General features: G+C 32.3%; 1 protein-coding gene across 2 annotated transcripts in view; it reads left to right on the top strand.

Moving 5' to 3' along the window:
• LOC115886065 (fibrillin-2-like) overlaps positions 1-19,348 on the top strand; it is a 148,006-nt gene that overhangs the window by 47,978 nt on the left and 80,680 nt on the right. Inside the window, exons 3-25 of one of the 2 annotated variants that reach the window (XM_030905094.1) lie at positions 2,597-2,679; positions 2,758-2,868; positions 5,818-5,919; positions 5,990-6,085; positions 7,530-7,724; positions 7,942-8,190; positions 9,759-9,914; positions 9,993-10,232; positions 12,215-12,457; positions 12,511-12,660; positions 12,717-12,961; positions 13,011-13,179; positions 13,240-13,418; positions 13,523-13,748; positions 13,810-14,118; positions 14,262-14,603; positions 14,668-14,823; positions 15,043-15,267; positions 15,362-15,437; positions 15,496-15,659; positions 15,806-15,999; positions 16,238-16,389; positions 17,639-17,799. In XM_030905094.1, the coding sequence (XP_030760954.1) occupies positions 2,597-2,679; positions 2,758-2,868; positions 5,818-5,919; positions 5,990-6,085; positions 7,530-7,724; positions 7,942-8,190; positions 9,759-9,914; positions 9,993-10,232; positions 12,215-12,457; positions 12,511-12,660; positions 12,717-12,961; positions 13,011-13,179; positions 13,240-13,418; positions 13,523-13,748; positions 13,810-14,118; positions 14,262-14,603; positions 14,668-14,823; positions 15,043-15,267; positions 15,362-15,437; positions 15,496-15,659; positions 15,806-15,999; positions 16,238-16,389; positions 17,639-17,799 (4,223 nt within the window). Of the gene's footprint in view, positions 1-2,596; positions 2,680-2,757; positions 2,869-5,817; positions 5,920-5,989; positions 6,086-7,529; positions 7,725-7,941; positions 8,191-9,758; positions 9,915-9,992; positions 10,233-12,214; positions 12,458-12,510; positions 12,661-12,716; positions 12,962-13,010; positions 13,180-13,239; positions 13,419-13,522; positions 13,749-13,809; positions 14,119-14,261; positions 14,604-14,667; positions 14,824-15,042; positions 15,268-15,361; positions 15,438-15,495; positions 15,660-15,805; positions 16,000-16,237; positions 16,390-17,638; positions 17,800-19,348 lie in introns of those variants that run through there. The other variant, XM_030905095.1, reaches the window with a different exon arrangement.

Raw genomic sequence — 19,348 nt, 5'->3', positions numbered from 1 at the left:
AATAAATCGCAGCAGTCGTTTGTTCTTTATTATCATGTTTATTTACAACAAAAAAGCCTTATCTTAAAGTTGTATACCAATTTTTATCCTTGCAAGAAATTTAGACAGAAATAAAGAGCGATTCCATATAAGTTTGGTTGTGTGTATGTAGAAAAAACTTGAAAATATAAACAAAAATATTGAGAACATATAGCAACAATTGTCATATCGATGGATCTCAATCATTCTAGATCATTCGCTCAGTCAGTCATCCGTACCATAAGATTGACACAAGAATCACTTCAGTTCACTGTTAGGCGATAAAAAGTTACCCGGATTAGCTGATGCGGCTAACTAATTAGTTAATTCATAGATTAGTTGATGTTTATAAGTTCTTCCGGGAATTCAGAAAATATCCTGTATATCATAGTTTTAATCGAAACCCACTTACAAATCGTAAAAGAGCTTTTACATTTTCAGCGACAATAAAAAGAATTTTTCAGATTATAGACTATTTGTTAAATTGATTATCTTCAAAAATTTTATAAATGGAATTTCATATACCGTTGAACAATATTTAGAATTAGGCTATAAGAATATACTATTATTTTCCATGTCTTCCATAAGTTCATAACGGAGTTTTTAAACCATATCTTCAAAAATAATTTATCTGGTCCCCTAATATCAGTAATTTAAATAATTTTCGTAAGCCTCTATCATTACAAAGTTACTAAAATAATAATAATTCCAATGATCCTTCGGCCATTTGAATCTGAATATTTAATTTTGAATTTAAAATGTTTAAAAAAGTTCCTCATATTGATTTGAGTATTTTTTTTTAATAAACATTATGATAATTCAAGTTGCCTTGTTGTTTTTCTCATTAATATACAAGGTGGTTCGAATTGTATCGGGAATCTTCGGCAGCGTATTCTACAGATAAAAATAAGTAAAATGTTTCTATAAATTTATGCCCAGAAATGCTTCGTTTCAGATATACAGGGTATAGAAGTTTCATTTTTATTTCCATTTTTTCCAAATAATTTCTGAAGGTTATTATTTGGATGAAAATAGGTAGGTGTTTTTTGACATGAGAAATTTTAATTGTCAATATGACTCCTACTGAAACAATTTCTGTTGAACCTTGGTATATTTTTTGTGTTGAACGGTGGTTACGGTTGAACCCTTAGCACAAAAACATTTCAAATTTATGATTTCAGTCTATATAACTCTCTCACAAAATGTTAAATTTTTATCGAGTAGTTTGTTAGGCAAAATCGGACGAATTAGCGTATACCCGTCCGCCGGATAGAAAGCAGGCAAAAAAATGCGATAAAATAAAAATAGGTAGATATGTGCTAAGAATGTTTCAGAATTTATTTATTCGTGTTTCAGTTCTCGTGTAAAATTTATTTTTTAAGTAAAATAATGGATGTTTACGAAGTTCGTGAGAAAATTCAAATTGTAAAATGGTATTTCCAAAATAGGTCTTATCGGGATATACAAACAATTTTTCCACAAACGTTTGTAAACAGGCCAATTCCATCTTTACCTACTATATCAAGATTAATAATTTTGAAACACATGGGTGCGTGTCCTCACAAAAACACAAAAAGCCTGATGTGTTGATTAATGAAGAACAGGAGTTAAAGCAAGTGTTCATTTGTGCTACCGCGGATCAAAATCTCACGTTTTCAAGTAATCAAATTGCTGAGGTAGTTGCCATGCCCACAATGCCCGTAATTGTTCAAGGATATTTGAACAATACTTTTCCCAACCGTTTAATTAGTCGATATGGAACTATTCTGTGGCCCGCTAGATCACCAGATCTTTCTCCCAATGATTTTTTTTCGTGGGGTTATGTAAAATCTAAAGTGTATGGTCATAATCGTCATAATAGAGCTAATAATCTAGATGAGCTTCAAGTAAAAATACGAGAGGCTTTCCAAACTATTAGCCATAATATGTTAGCCGATGTCAGACGAGGATTTTACGACCGCCTAGGCTTCTGTCTAGCACAAGAAGATGGTCTTTTTGAACACTTGTTATAACTTCTTTTTATTAAGAGTAATATTTTAGTTTTTTTGGGTTTAGAGAATTTATTTATTTTTAGTTTTGGCTTGTAAACACACTCAAATAATAAATATTTTTATTTTAAATGTTACCTTAAGTGAAGGTAAACACTTAAAATGAAAATAATAAATACTCGGCACTCCTCGCGTCGTATTCCTAGTCTGTCACGACCGACCCGTCCAAGCACAACTGCAACTGCGTACTGCCTAACCAGCCGACTAGCCGGCAGTGAATCTCGAGTACGAATGCAAATCGGGTAAACGTAAATTCGTCCGGCAACTTGCTATGTTACTAGTAGCCTGGTCTTCTCTGTATATTGATTACCTGAATTTTAAATATCTCGAGAACCATTACTTGTAGCGATTTTTACCAAGATACGTCATAATTGTATATTTTTTACTTAATAGTTTTATACAGGTACGGACGAAAAGTCATCGAAATCAAATTTTTCTTGACAAAAAATTCCCAAAGACCAATTTTCATCCAAAAGCGACATTAGTTCAGAAATCATTTAGAAAAAAATTCAGAATTCCTTTTTTTTCAGACCAAACGTTTGTAGAAGTAGAGGCAGGACATTTTGTTGTCCAGGATGGCAAAGACATGCGGCCTTAGGATTATGTATTATACGTAAGTATTGTTTGTTTAGTAAGGGTTGTCGGTATTTTCAATATTTGTGGTATTAGAAAATAATATTAATATTTGCAGCCGTGTGTTCAAGGACATGTTCTCCAGGACAGTGCGTCTCTCCCAACATTTGCCTATGCGCAGGAGGTCACAAAGCAGCTTCATGTCAGGCACAAAAACTGAGTTATCCAGGTAAGTGTTTAATCATTTTCATCATAAAGATGTTATATATAATTAGTATACGCGACTAAATACATCAAGAATATCTATAATCTTACTACAGGTAAATTAATCTGATCTACAGGGTGAGTTTCCTACGATGTTCTCTATGGGTATCTCGGAAACTACTAGAGATAGAGAGTCGATTAAATGGGGAAAGAATTGCAGTTTTGTGGGGTCATAAATATGCGTCTTTCAGATTTTTGAAAAAGTTCATGGCTTACTAGATATTTGGAAAAAAACAAATTTCGACTATTTTAAAAATTGCCCCTAATTCCATTATAAGCTATTTTAGACAAAAAGTTTTCATATAAAAGTTGTAGATAATCACATCCTTAATGAGACTGTGTCCTCCGTTTTTTTCTAAAGCCTGTCAGTTTTGACATATGTTTTTTAAATGGAAACCATAGTTGGCCATGACTTCATACAAAGCGCCATTTCTTAAGCTTTTCAGCGATATAAGCTATAATATGTTTTCTTCGAAAAATTACTTCGAGTTATAGCCAATTCTTATGATTTTTAAACAATTTCACTTAGTTAGCCATGGAATCAAGTTTAATCGCCGTTGCTCCCAGAAATGTGAAGCTGTCACATCCAAACTTTGTAAATTAAAATAAAGAAAAATTGTAAATATGAATTTTTCAAATGAAGGAAAGCGTGTAGGATTATTGGTTCAACTTTTCTTGACCATACATTTTCGAGGATACGTTGACCGGTGAATGTTACTTTTCTTAGAGAACGGTTTTAAAGACATGTTAGAAAAGTTAAATTTAGTTATAGCCAATTCTTATCTTTCTTGCTTAATTTAAATTAGATGGCATGGTATTCTTATTCTGTTATGATTTATAACTTAAAAAAAAGTCAAATTACTAAACGGTTCCTTACAATTTACATTACACAAACTAAAACTTAAAAAAATAATATCACTGCATACACTTTAAGTTATTTTAGAAAGTGTTAAAAAAATCCGCCATTGTTTTGAGTTGCATCTTTTTAGAACTGAATTACTACCTATTCTCACAGAAGGACTGGTCGACTTAATTAAACTTCTCTCGTACCGCCAGTTCGAGTGCCTCTCTTAATTCATAAGTTCTTTTGTAAACCTTATTGTTAACCATACCGCATAAAAAAAATCTAAAATGGATAGGTCAGATGATCAAGGAGGCCCATGCAATTGGTCCACCTCTTCATATCTCTGAGTTTGCATAATTATGATATAAATAATTTTTAACATTTTTTTCATTATGGAGGGGGTGGGGGAAGTCACAATGTAAGTCATGCAAGAACCACTCTATTGATGCGCGAGTATCTACACGCTTTTCTTCATTTGAAAAATTCATATTTACAATTTTTGTTTATTTTAATTTGCAAAGTTTGGATGTGACAGCTTCATATTTCTGAGAGCAACAGCGATTGAACTTGTTTCCATGGCTAACTAAGTGAAATTATTTAAAAATATTAAGAATTGGCTATAACTCAGTAATTTTTCGAAGAAAACATATTATACCTTATATCGCTGAAAAGCTTAAAAAATGGCGCTTTTTATGAAGTCATGGCCAACTATGGTTTCCATTTAAAAAAACATATTTGTGTCATATGTCAAAAAGGACAGGCTTTAGAAGAAAACGGCGATTAGATTATCGACAACTTTTATCTGAAATTTTTTTGTCTAAAATAGCTTATAATGGAATTAGGGGCAATTTTTAAAATAGCCGAAATTTGTTTTTTTCGAAATATCTAGTAAGCCATGAACTTTTTCAAAAATCTGAAAGGCGCATATTTATGACCCCACAAAACTGCAATTCTTTCCCCATTTAACCGACTCTCTATCTCTAGTAGTTTCCGAGATACCCAGAGAGAACATCGTATAGGAAATAATCGTAGGAAATAATATCAGTTCTGACGCTAATAAAATGAACATTATAATTAGTATAAAATAATAATTTTTGTTGTTTAATTTTACTAATTTAAGTATCTTGACATACGGGGTACTCCGAAACTTTGGCAGCATTTTCTGCAGATAGAAAAGAATAAGTAAAAATGTTCGTTTAAATGTATGTCCTCAAATACTCCATTTTGGAGATAGAGGGTGTAGAAGATTCATTTTTGTTTCGATTTTTTCAAAATAATTTTTGAACTAATGTCGATGTTTGGATGAAAATTGTGCCTGGGAGTTTTTTGACATGAGAAATTTGATTTTCAGGTCAATATGACTCCTACTAGTGGAGGGTGCCACCTACATATTTTTTAACTGATTTGAAGAGTAATAACTTTTCATCCGACCTGTATAAAACTACTGAGTGAAAAAATATAGAATATCCGCTATTTTTTATTCAAAAAAGGCTTGATAGGAATCGCTACGATCACCCATTCTCAAGATATTTGAAATAGAAATAGTCGATTACTGACAAAAAATATAGATGTTGAATAGATAGTTATTTGACTGAAATTATATATCTGGGAACATTTTTTTTTAAATAATCATACTTTTTTCTCGACGAAATTATGATGAAACAGTAATAAATATGATAAAAACATTTCAAATTTATGTTTTCAGTCCAATAATAATCTTGTCAACATGTTCAATGTTTGTCAATGATGTCATGTATTGGTTATTTTGATTCCAAATCTCTCGAGAACCATTACTAACAGCGACTTTTACCAAGAGACTTTTTTAAATAGGAAATGACTGGAAAATCGAAATAAAAATGAAACTGCTACACCCTGTATCTCTGAAACGAAGCATTTTAAGACCTACATTTGTACGAACTTTTTACTTATTTTTATCTGCAGAATATGCTGCCAATGTTTCCAGAATGCAATTTGGACCAACCTGTATAAAGAAATGTGTTTAAGTTAAACTTTATAATTTCTTTAGAGTATAGTTTTCTTATTTTATGACCTAAAATTTTATTATTTCAGAGGAAGGCAGACCATGTAGAGCCATCTGTATGAACGGTGGGACATGTGTAAATGGCCAATGTAGCTGTGTAGCAGGATATACCGGAGAATTCTGTACAGAACGTATGAAATCATTTAATTATTGTTTAAGACACTTTATTTAAACTTTTTTTCTTCTTTTATGTTTATGCAGCTATTTGCGAGGAACCCTGTAAAAATGGAGGAAGGTGTATTTCTCCAGATAGGTGCGCCTGTTTGTATGGGTTTGCTGGCAATCACTGTGAAGTAGGTGTGTAAGTTTCCGTTTTTCATTATTTTTAATTAGTAAAATTAAATATAAATTGAAAAAATAATAAAAGTATATCATTAAATTGATATATTATATATTATATAATATAGTTATTTATGATATAAGTGCTAAAAGTGGTATCTTATTTTGAAGGGAAGCTCTTCGAACAAAATAAAATCACTTTTAGCACACATAACATACACTATTTTTTCTACAAACAAGTTTATGCTCGTATATATCAAGGTATTATTACTTTTACGTTAATGAATGGTTAATGAATAATTCATAATATGTCATTCTGAAATCAACTTAATTATGAAGTTTATGGTTGTTAGGGTAATTGAAAGATTCCATATCGCTTCAGTGTTAAAGTCTTTGAATAAGAAGACTAAGGAAGGAGCATATCAAAAATCTTAGGTACACCGCGATGGGCCTCAAATATGGCCGACTTAAATTCCGGTTTATCAGTGTCGTTCTAATTTTATTTAAAAAATATAAAACTATGATGTAGGGTAGACGTGGGGTAGACTCAATAATTTGTTGTTTTATTTTTCGTTGTGAATAAATGTTGGTAGTTATTAAAATTGTTATAAAAATATATAATTCTAATAAAAATAGATAAGTTATAATAAGTATTTATTAACACAAACATCCGATACGCTACTGAAGCAGGTAAGTCAAATTAACGTATCTAAATTCTTTGACATCTAATCTTTGACAAGTAATAAATAAAAGCTGAAATGCAAGAAAAATATATAATTTAGTTAATTTAAGTGAATTTCATAAATGATCGGTTTACTACACGTATGTATATTATATAGTCACTTACTAGCGAAAAGTTGTTCCATTATTTCACTCAATTTTTGCCGAGATCTACCGCACGCTACACAACCAACTATTTTATAGTCTTTTTCGATAAATCGCGATAGTGTCACTGTTAATTTAAGTTCTGCCACAATTTCCATCTAGATTTACTACCTTTATACAACTATCAGTAGTAGAATAAATAATAATTAACATAAAATAAGCTCCGTAAAGACTGACAAATCCACAAAATTTCAAATCAAATTCAAATGTGTCAAATGAATCGTCAAACAGAACTGTCAAGGATCCCCACCCTGGAGAGCTTTTATGGTGGCTTTTCCGTCCACCATGCATGAATACATGGATAGCATTATGCTCCTTCCTTAGTCTTCTTATTCAAAGGTTAAAGTAGATTATTTTCTTTTATCTATGGTATTAAAAGTAAATCGCGTGACTTACTAAGTAATGCTAAAAGTAAATGACTTTTACCATCAGTGACATAATGTCACATTTTAGCATCATTTTAGGCACTGACAGCATGCGTTAAAAATTACATTTTTACTGACCTTTGTAGAAAAAAGATTTTTCCTGCAAAAATTTTGAATATTAATTAAGATAATTTCAATTTTGTCTATTACAGATTACAGAACAGGACCTTGCTACACGGGAATAAGAGGACCATTATGCGTGAACCAACTGGAGGGAGTGGTTTGTACGAAAACGCTATGTTGCGCCACTGTGGGCAAAGCCTGGGGCCATCCCTGCGAACACTGTCCCACGCGACTCGAATGCGACACTGGATTTTTAAAGAATCAAAAGACAGGAGAGTGTGTTGGTAAGAAATATTTTAAAATAGGCTGATTATTTTAAATACATAGTTATTTTATTACAAGGACTTAATTTGCATTTTTTAAACTACTAAACATACTATTTTCAATTGTATAAAACCAAATCCAGTGAAACAGTGAGTTATCTCTGAAGTAGTTGTTAGCTATTAATAGTCGTTTTTTTTCTCATAAACTTAAAAACCTTTGTTTTTCCCTTCTTTTTAGATATCAACGAATGTGAAGCTATTCCCCATCTTTGCTCTGGTGGTCACTGCGTCAACAGTGTTGGATCCTTCACTTGCCAGTGTCCTCCTGGTCAGGCTAGGAATCCTCAGACCAACAGATGTGACGACAGGAACGAATGCGAAGACGATGGAATTTGTACAGATGGCGCTTGTGTCAATACAGTCGGTGGATTCTTCTGTCTTTGCAATCCAGGATTTATACAGAGTCAAGACAAGAAATACTGTATAGGTATGAAGAGAAAAATTAAATAACATTAGTTTGCTAAAAAATCATCAAAAATAGACAAAAAAATTGAACTGCTTAAAATTTAAAAAGTTTCTAATTTTTCTGTTGTTCCTGAGCTGTGTATTAGTGGTCCCAAATCATCATCATCATCATCATCATCGTTTTCAGCTTATTCAACCATTTCCAATTATGGTGTCGCCTCACTCACACACTCTCTTTATAGTTGGGTTCATTACTTGACGTCATTTTTAAAAGTGAAATCAATACATTTTAACATTTACAATAAAGAGTACAAAATGCATTCGGAAGTATAAGAAGAAAGTTCAAAGAGCTGTAAATAAAATTGAACGAAAAATAAATCTGTGCAATAGGGAGGGTGGTAACCCTTTCGAACCTGTACAGCATTAGAAAGTAGTTTGTAGAAGTTTATTTATTTATAATCACTACGATTAATATTATTCATATTATTAGATCGTACACTGAGATTTCAAACTCACAATAAAAAAGTTAAAAATAATATCTTCGAATTGCTGACTTGGATATTATTTATTTGAATCTTCCAATTGGCTCGACTTTCCTTATTCAACGTTAATTAGATCAATATTGTTGCGATGAATATAATTAGATTAAATAATTTAAAAAAAAACAGAGTCGGATTTGAAATTATTTTAAATAATAATAAATAGTCTTGTTGTTGTTAAAGTACCCAAAACAAAAAAAGTATAAAGTGTGGCATATCATTATACTCAGGAGACCGAGTTCTTTCAAAACCTGAAATAAAAAATGCAGATCCGTATTTAAAAAAAATAGTTTGCCTCTGTATCTCACAAATTATCAGCTAATTTGAAAATCTAAAAATACTATGAGATAGCCTTAATAAAGTGACTATGAATGTGCAATTAGTTTTTTGATTTTCTAAAAAGTAACGACAGGAAAAAATAAAACTGATTTTCAAAAAACCCGTTTTTTTTTAAAAAAAAAACAGCAATCCTTGTAATTTTTAAAACTTTTTTGATGACATCTTGGTGAAAATCCCAAGCACAACTTTACCCACGTATATTTAGCCATATCTATTACGGTTATCGAGTAAACCATACCAATGCTCGTACCCTGAATTTGTAGCAGCCTGTATTGCACCCTTTGTATTCTACTATTTCCAGGCATAGTGTTATGTTATTTATTAGAATGTCTTTTTTGATGACTAGTTTTTCTTCCAATTTCATTTAGTGATCTATTTTAATGCTGGTTGTACTTAATTTGTTGATTTTTGCTTGTAATTCTTCAGACAATTGACTATTGACAATTTGGATTCTGTTATCAACGAATCTTAGATGATTAAGATATTCTCCACATATTTTTAATCTTTTGTTTGTCCAGTCAATTAGTTGAATAACGAGAATATGAACTTTGAATTCTATATTTGTTTAATCAATGTATCCAGCTCGTGTGAACAAATTTTTGTACGAATTCACATTCAATGAAACTGCCAAATGAAGTGATTATTATCAAAAACCCCAAAAAAATGTTCAGGCTATTAAATATGAATTAATGTGTATTTGTTTCAATTTTAGATGGACGGCAAGGTTTATGCTATACTCATCGACGATCTGATGGGTATTGCAGAGACGAATTACAATACAGACTGTCCAAAAAGGATTGCTGTTGCGGACAGCATGTTGGACAAGGGTGGGGTGAAGATTGTGAGCCTTGTCCAGATTATGGAAGTGGTAAAAGATAATTTATTTTTTTAATTTTATTTTTTGTTTGACTTTCTAAAAAAAATAAAACGACTTTTTTCCATACAGATGATCACAGAAGACTGTGCTCCACCCAACCACCGTATCACGTGATCGAAAGCAAGGATTTCAACATCACCAGCCTACCAGGACCAGAGCCTCAGACCAAGCTGACCGGTACGACTTTGGTGGACGAGTGCATGCTACGACCTGACATCTGTCAACACGGGAAATGCGTGGATCTGGCGCAGGGATACGATTGCATCTGCGATCCAGGATTCAGGAAAGGAAAATCACAAGTGTGTGAAGGCTAGTGATGCAAATTTTTATTTTTGCTTTTTCGCATTTTCCTTTAATCAAACCAGTAACCGTTCCAATATATTTTAAAGTTAAAGACAAAACCTACCAAAGTTGTACTCACCTACTAACGATAAAATTTTCTACCGAAGCTTCTTCTAAACCTATTTACTAAGTTGGCAATATTGCTTATATACATGCTTTTTGATAAAAATATAATATTTTTATCTATCGAAATAAAAAAATAACTTACCGTCACTAAGAGTCCACTTTTGAACCAATATCTGAAACAAATAAAGAAATATTACTACACAAAATCGATACTATAACAATAAACCTCTAATTGGATAAAATATATCTAATTAAAAGTTTTGCATATCTAAAGAATTTTTTAATAAAATAAAAATCACATATTTTTTTATTATTACTCTGACTGTATATACAGCGTGTTGATTGTACACCAAATTGGATACTTTTAAAGAGAAACATCCTTTTCTATACGAGATAGACTAAAACTAATATCGGTGTCTGTAGCTCAATTTTGATCAAAAACATGATGATAAAAACCGCACATCGATATCTGTTACCTTTCGGAGTTAGGGGGTGTTTTTCAAAAATGCTGTTTTTTTAACAAATCGCTGTAACTTTTTTGCTATGGAAAATTTTGTATTTTTATGAAAACAATTCCAAAGCAACTTTTTACGCAGGATTTAATGGTTTAAGTATAATTTTATTAAAATTAATAACTTAAGAGTTATCAATAGATAGTTTTATTTTCTATATGGTGTATACAGGGTATTTTAAATTCAGAAAATAATTTAAAATTACCGTTTCAAAAATATTTTTTCTTCGAGATATAGAGTTTTTTAAAATTCGCTTACTTTGAATAAGTAGTCTTTTAGAAAAATGCTAGCTGTGACCAGCAAATAAAACGAAAATAATATTTGCAATGCAGAGATGCAGAATTTTATAACAATTTAAACTATATTTAACAATAACAACACATTTAAACTCTATATAATAACAATAGTAATAAATAGCAACATCAAGACATGAGATTTTGCTACAGGTGTTCGAAATGTCGACCGCCTTGTGCTATACACAGGCGGGACCGTTTCTGAACATTTCTCGCGGAATTCATTAACTCAGTGTGAGTAAAAGATACTCTAGCTTAACCTCTAAGTATTTATAATTCTTGTTTAGAGTATACGCGCAGTTTGAAATTAAGAACCTTTCATCTTCCACAAAGATAAAAATCCTTAGGCGCTAAGTCCGGCGGTCTCGACGGCCAATGGCTGGAACCTTGGTTAACTATACAATTATTCTCGAAATTGGCTACAAAAAATTGCTGATAACTTCAGCGTTGTGAGGTGCTATCTCGTCTTGCTGGAAAAATATGTTTTCGAGTTCCATTGGTTCCTCCAAAATTGAGCTCCAGATACCGATACTAGTTTTTTAAAAGCGTCCAATTTGGCCCACTCTGTACATTGAGTATATGTTTTGTTACTATGTCAATAGGCAGTTTCACCGATTCATTATTCACGAAAGACAGAAAATGGCGCTTGTGTTTACACGTTGAGTACATTCAGTTGGTTCAGAGATCTTTATGTCTGTGATCTTATAAGCATAAAATGTATAAAACAAAATTTAATCTTTTTATATTGAAGAATAATTATTTTTGAAGCCAATTTCTTTTAATATTTTCTCAAACGTTGGAAAAGTATAAGAAATACGAAAAAATATATATTTTTCACACTTCAATTTGAATTCATTGTTCAGATAAAATAAACAAAAGTAGTAGGAGTTTAAAATTTAAATGAAAGTATGAATGTACTGATCATGTTCACATTCTTACTTACACGTTTACTGTTATTCGTTCATTTTTGACTGATTCAGTTCTGAGTTTTTATTCCAAAATATAGAATAAGTTAATGAATTAACAAAGTAAAAAAATATACAAATTATTTAAATTTTTTTGACCTATAATTATTCAGATATCAACGAATGCAATGAAGGAAAATGCCTTAATGGCAGATGCTCGAACACCCTTGGAGGCTTCAACTGCCTCTGCCCTCCAGGTTTTGACGTCTCTCCCGATGGTACCATGTGCACTGATCACGACGAATGTGCCGAGATAGGCATGTGCACCAACGGCATCTGTATCAACATGGATGGCAGTTTTAAATGCCAATGCAAAAGCGGTTTCAAACTGAGCTCAACAGGATTCGCATGCATCGGTGAATGAAACAAAATAATAATTATTTTAGATAAATTATATTTTTATTTGTAGATATTGATGAATGTTATGAAAATCCAAGGATATGTTTGAACGGAAGATGTGAAAATACTCCGGGGTCCTATACATGTCAGTGTTTACCTGGATTTATTGAATCAAGCGATAAAACTTTTTGTATTGACATGGACGAGTGTTCTACCACAGGTAAATTTTACAGAAATAGAATATAGCGCAATTTTATTTTGTTTTATTTTATCCAGGAATGTGTGACCATGGAAAATGTATCAACATGGAAGGTTCCTTCAGGTGCGTTTGCGATTCTGGATACCGATTAGGATTAGATGGAAGACACTGTATGGATATAGACGAATGCATTAGTAATCCATGCCAGTTCGGCACTTGTTTCAACACCCCTGGAAGCTTTAGATGTGAATGTCACTCTGGATTCAGCCTAGGAGCTGATGGAAGATCTTGTTTGGATACTAGAAGAGATCTGTGCTATCAGGTAAGGTTACACTTTTCAGAAACATCAGAATATATTAAATTGTTTAAAGGAATATCGTGACGGACAATGTATCAATCCTTCAACAACTGCAGTGACGAAATCAAGTTGTTGTTGCTGTACCATCGTGACAGGGAAACCAATGGCTTGGGGACAGACCTGTCAACCCTGTCCAATGCCTGGGACAACGGATTTTGATCTCTTATGTCCTCATGGACCTGGTTGGTTTAATTTCAATTATTTTTTCAAGTTGATAAAATAATGCTTAAATTTTCAAAAAGGTTCGACTTTTGATGGTAATGATATCAATGAATGTGCCCAAAATCCGAACATATGTCAGAATGGAGCTTGCGAGAATCTTATTGGTACTTATAGGTGTATTTGTAATCCCGGCTATGAAGTTGATGAATCGGGGAAAATTTGTACTGATATCAATGAATGTGAAGTTGAAGCAGAGGTGGTAAGCATTTACATATTTAAGACCATTTTCTTTGAATTTCTTTTAAGTTATTTAAAAATAAACTCACGACTATGTCATTATAAAAACTCAGATTTCGTTTGTAGATTTGTGGCGGAGGTCAATGCAAAAACACTCCAGGAAGCTTTCAATGTATTTGCCCCACTGGAACACAACTGAATCCGAATATTTTTGTTTGTGAAGACATCGACGAGTGTAGGGAGCTTGGACCAGAAGCATGCTTCAATGGAGAATGCGTCAATGTTTTGGGGTCGTACAAATGCGAGTGTGAGCCTGGATTTGTCCTGGACAACACCGGAAGAATTTGTATAGGTAAGCAAAAAAATGTTCTTTTTTTCAGATATTAAACAATTTTTTTAATACATAATTTCAGATAACAGAAGAGGATCCTGCTGGACCAAACTTAATCATGGTCGATGCGAAAACAATCTTCCTCAACTCAGCAGGAGAATGGAGTGCTGTTGTTCTATCGGTGTAGCTTGGGGATCCCCGTGCGAAAGATGCAACAAGAACGATTGCAATGAGTGTAGGCACGGATATGCAAAAATTGACGGGAAGACTTGTACGGATATTAACGAATGTGATCTAAATCCTAATATTTGTAGAGGAGGTGGACTATGCGTTAATACTGACGGCAGCTTTACTTGTACTTGTCCACCTGGTTTAACTTTAGACGATACAAGTAAGTCTCTTGTCTAAGTTAGAAAAATATCGATAAGAAACGATAATAAAACTCACAATTTTTTTTCCATTGATATTTTCTCGAGTAACGAACATACTTGAAAATATTTGGTAGTACCATTTAAAATATTTCTCTGTACCTAGGAACTCAATGTTTGGATGTTAGAGAAGAACCATGCTTTACAAGGTACAAGCATGGAAAATGCACCAATCCTATCACAGGAGCCTTCCACAAGAATCTTTGCTGTTGCTCTTCAGTTGGAAAAGCCTGGGGTCATAAATGCGAAGCATGTCCTCGAATAGGATCAGCAGCATATTTAGAACTATGTCCCAAAGGATTGGGATTTTTGGATAGAAAAGATATTAACGAATGTACAGAATTTCCTGAAATGTGCCAGAACGGTCGATGTAGGAATACAATGGGAGGATACAATTGCAGATGTAACAAAGGATATGACTATGACGATGCAAAAATTAAATGCGTTGGTAAGAAATACGTAATTTAGATTTTTTTCCTGGATATATTTCTTGATACTACTCTCCGACTTAGATATTGATGAATGCAGTATAACAACAACCAATGTATGTGGTAATGGGGTATGTAAGAATACACCAGGTGATTTCTATTGTGAATGTCAAGAAGGATTTAGAACTCAGCCTCCAATGCAGACTTGTATGGATATTAATGAATGTGAAGAAATACCAGGTAAAAAGGCATAATTTATTTTATTATAAAAATATTGAGTAGTGATCAAGATTGAAAGAAGTCTAGTTGACTTATTTTTGTTCGATAATTTCTAAATCTTGACACATGCGAGTTTTTTTGGATCTTTTCATGATTTTTTAGTCTAAAGTTAAAAATAGTAAAATAAGGTTTGCAATAAAATAACAGATATAATATAATTAAGAAATATATGTTATTTAGGTCTTTGTAGAGGTGGCAGGTGCATAAATACAGAAGGTTCTTACAAGTGTGAATGTCCGGAAGGTCACGAATTGGCATCTGACAAGCAATCCTGCAAAGACATTGATGAATGTTCAAGGACAAGCGGAATATGCTCCAATGGAGTCTGTGAGAACATGATGGGAACCTATCAGTGTATTTGCAATGAAGGATATCAACAAACTGGTCAAAAATCACATTGTGAAGGTTTGTGCATTAATGTTAACCTAAATATTTACTAATGAAAAATAAAATATTCCTTTTGGGTGTCGTAAGTTATTCTAAAGCATGTTTCTTGTAGATATTGATGAATGTGACACTGAACCATGCGACGACATCTGTCTAAACACACCAGGAAGCTATTCATGCTCTTGTGGGTATGATCTCGATTGAAAACACGCAACCAAGAAGATTAATCAAAGAATTTCTTTACAGGCCAGGTTATCAACTCAATTTGGATGGAAGAACATGCTCAGATATCGATGAATGCAAGAACACAAGAATCTGTAATGGTGGAAAGTGCTCCAACACTATTGGAAGTTATATTTGTCACTGTATTGAAGGTTTACTGGCTGGACCTTCAGGAACCTCTTGTTTAGGTATGGTATTAGGTTTAGAGAAATAAATAAATCAAACCAAATGTTATATAATATGTAATAAAGCTCCTCTATGTCTACATATTTCTCCGAAACAATAGGACTTAAACGAGGCCAATAAAAAGTATAATATTTCTGTTAAATTTTAGATATCGACGAATGTAAACAGAACCCACACATATGCGGTGCAGGAGAATGTACTAACACCATAGGTTCGTTCCAATGTAGATGTGAAGAAGGGTATTCCGTCAAACCAGATGGTGGTCAACAGTGTACCGATGATGACGAATGCTATCTAGGAACGTATAACTGTGATGAGAATGCAGATTGTATCAATAACCCTGTAAGATTATTCTTCTAAATTATATAGGTTTATTTCTCTTTTACATTGCTATACTTCATAAAATCTCGAATCTACCACACGTTGCATATCAGGAAGGTTTTCATTAAATTTTTTTTTATTTTGTTAAACGGTTTTCAAACATTTTTGCAGATGAAAATATATATTATAATAAACGTATCTTAACAATTTTACTCACATGTACGAAATTATTCATGAAGTTTATAAATCTTTGTCTTAGGGTTCCTACCAGTGCAGATGTTTAGATGGTTTCACAGGAAACGGTATCAGCTGTAGGGACATCAACGAATGCTTAACAAATAACGGAGGATGTGATCAAAATGCTCAATGCATCAACAACGATGGCTCATTTAGATGTGAATGTGATGCTGGGTAAGATATATCATCAACCCTTTAAACTTGTGTTTCGTTAATTTACTTATTTCGTTTTGAGCCATTTCTGGCTCCAATTCAATCAGCAATCGACACGAAAGAGAATTAAAAAATATTGACTCAAAACTGACAACTAAAGAGACAGCTTTATTTATTTGTCAAATTACATAGAAACCAACGCCAACGCAGCACAATATTTTTTTTACTCGTAATTTAATAAATTCCTTGAAATAATAATTTCTGAATATTTTTTAAAACGTAACTCGCTATGGAAAAAAATATTCTTAACTTCTTTTTAAACTGTTAGGCGTTAAACAAAAAAATCAACACTCAATACCATATCACTAGGAAATAAAAAGTTAGTTTTTCGGAACCGGTTTTGATTATTCGTCGTGATACGCGTGCGTAGTGAGTCTATTGTTTTCCAAGCGAATCAAGTGAATCCCCAACTCCGTTATATAGCCCGAAAGACGAACGAAAAAAATTGATTTCGAATATATTGAAGAGTACCTTAAAATCCTCTAGCCCTGAGCTTATACCATCCACATATTACATAATGATCAAAACACATTACCACTTTTTAATGGACACGTATTAGATGACATCCAAACTGTAATGGATACATATAAAGAACTCCAAATCGATACATTTTATAAAAAAAAAACATATTTTTGTGTTTGTAGATATTCTGAAAATGATTAGTTTTATTTTATGTGGTTCTAGTCTTATTAGTACTTACAATAAATATTAATACCTAATATAGGTAATAAGAAAATTGCCCAATCGGAAATACAATAAAATTTATATTAACATTAAAAAATAAGTACCTAAATTGAATTTTAGCTGTCTTGACTTGAAGATAATTATTTTGATTTAAGTTATTTTGCCGACTTAACACGCAGATCATTATGTTTATCAAAAATATAGACTTAAATCATAAAAACGACTTAAATTATTAAATTATATTAATATTGAAGGATTTACAAAAATGGATTGGCTTGAAAGAAAATGATTTAAGTCATAGACTTAAGATTAAAATCATTTAACTTTATGTTGAAATTAACTTATGATTTAAATCATTTTGATTTTAGAAATGATTTAAGACTTAAGATTTAGACTTAAGTCTTTTCGAAACTGACTTGTTGCAGCTCTGATGAATACCTCCATCTATCCATTAAAAAAATCCTTTATATTTGTATCGCCATGTTATTTGCCATATTTTTCTAAAAATTTTGCCTTTTCCACACAGATTCAAAGGAGACGGGTACACTTGCACTGACATCGACGAATGTACCAACGACCCGAGCCTGTGCGAAAACGGGCAATGCCTGAACTACCCGGGTTCGTTCAGGTGCGAGTGTGAGATGGGCTTCATGCACCCGAACGAGGGCAACGAGCAGGCCTGTGTCGGTCAGTAAGAGTCAGCTCTCGAAGAAAGAAATAACTTCATTAACATCTCCTCCTGTACATAACTAACTCCATACCTTTTAACACATATATACGTAGAATTATAAGGATAGAATGTAGAAACGTGTGTCTAACAGAAGCTACTAACATCGATGGAGAGAGAGGCTTACAGTGCTTTATCCTAGTAGGTATCTAGGAGCGCTATTGGTACAGGTTGGTCCGAATTGCATTCCAGAAACTTCGGCAACGTATTCTGCAGATAAAAATAAGTAAAAAAGTTCGTATAAATTTATGGCCCAAAATGCTTGGTTTCGGAGAAACAGGCTGTAAAAATTTCATTTTTATTTCGGTTTTTATTAGGCCCAAAGGATTAGGATTTTTTACTTATTTTTATATGCAGGATATACTGCCGAAGTTTCCCGAATACATTTCAGACCACCCTGTATATTTTGTATTTACTGAAAGGCATGCGTATTAAACTATTTGCTTAATATTGTATTAAAAAGTTTTAATTTTGATTATGAAAGACAGCGGAATGTGTAGAATTACTACGTTTTTTTGGAATCAAAATAAGTTCATTCCACACAATTCACCTCTATACAAAAGTGCTTCGTTTGTTTGTTAGAGGCCATCAATAAAAAATAAACCCGAACGTTAATTAATTTAAAAATTATTAATTCTTTAAAGTTTTTTTTATGAAGCTTATTGTCGAATATAATTTGTGATATATAAGTAACATACAATTCCATATTTTAGCCAACTAGATTGTTAGAGTATAATAGCACCCATCCCCTACTCTTTCTTGATTTTTGGGAAAGTTAAATGTTAAAGCACTTGCCAATATACAGGGTTGTTCACCACATACGACACGGAGTATTGTAGCTAAACGATTATATTTTTACAAATTTCAAGTTTTGGGTTCGATGAAGGACTATTAGAGGTACAATTTAAAAATAATTTGACAAGATACAGAGTGTCTCAAATAAGTAAAAAATATCAAAGTTGTATTTTTTTAAATGGAACACCCTGTATATTATTACATTTTTAGTTTCTACGATTAAAATAAAGGTACACTTGATTAAGGTTTATTATACTTAAACCTTACCGTTCTTTGATATTTTTTACTTATTTGGGACACTCTGTATGTTGTAAAATTATTTTTAAATTGTACCTCTAATAGTCCTTCATCGAACCCAAAACTTACAATTTGTAAAAATCTCATCGTTTAGCTACAATACTCCGTGTCGTATGTGGTGAACAACCCTGTATATAGACACCCAAAATCTCATTCAAATCGGAATAACGGTTCTTTTCTTAAAATATCTGTAAAAATGTGTTTATTTTTTTAAAGTTTGATTTCCTCTAACGGACTAACAAGGCATTTTTGTATAGAGGTAAATATTGTCCAATGAACTTATTTTGATTCAAAAAATACGTAGTAGTTCTATGTCCACGGAATATTAGGACATCCTGTATATTAAGTAATTATTATCAGGTAGCTAATAGTTAATTTTGAAGTTTAACTTGATATAATGTCATTTTAACAGAACGT

The sequence above is a fragment of the Sitophilus oryzae genome, unplaced genomic scaffold (assembly GCF_002938485.1).
Source record: "Sitophilus oryzae breed Bouriz unplaced genomic scaffold, Soryzae_2.0 scaffold_466_pilon_pilon, whole genome shotgun sequence".
Taxonomy (NCBI): domain Eukaryota; kingdom Metazoa; phylum Arthropoda; class Insecta; order Coleoptera; family Curculionidae; genus Sitophilus; species Sitophilus oryzae.
This window is presented reverse-complemented; position numbering and strand designations above follow the sequence as displayed.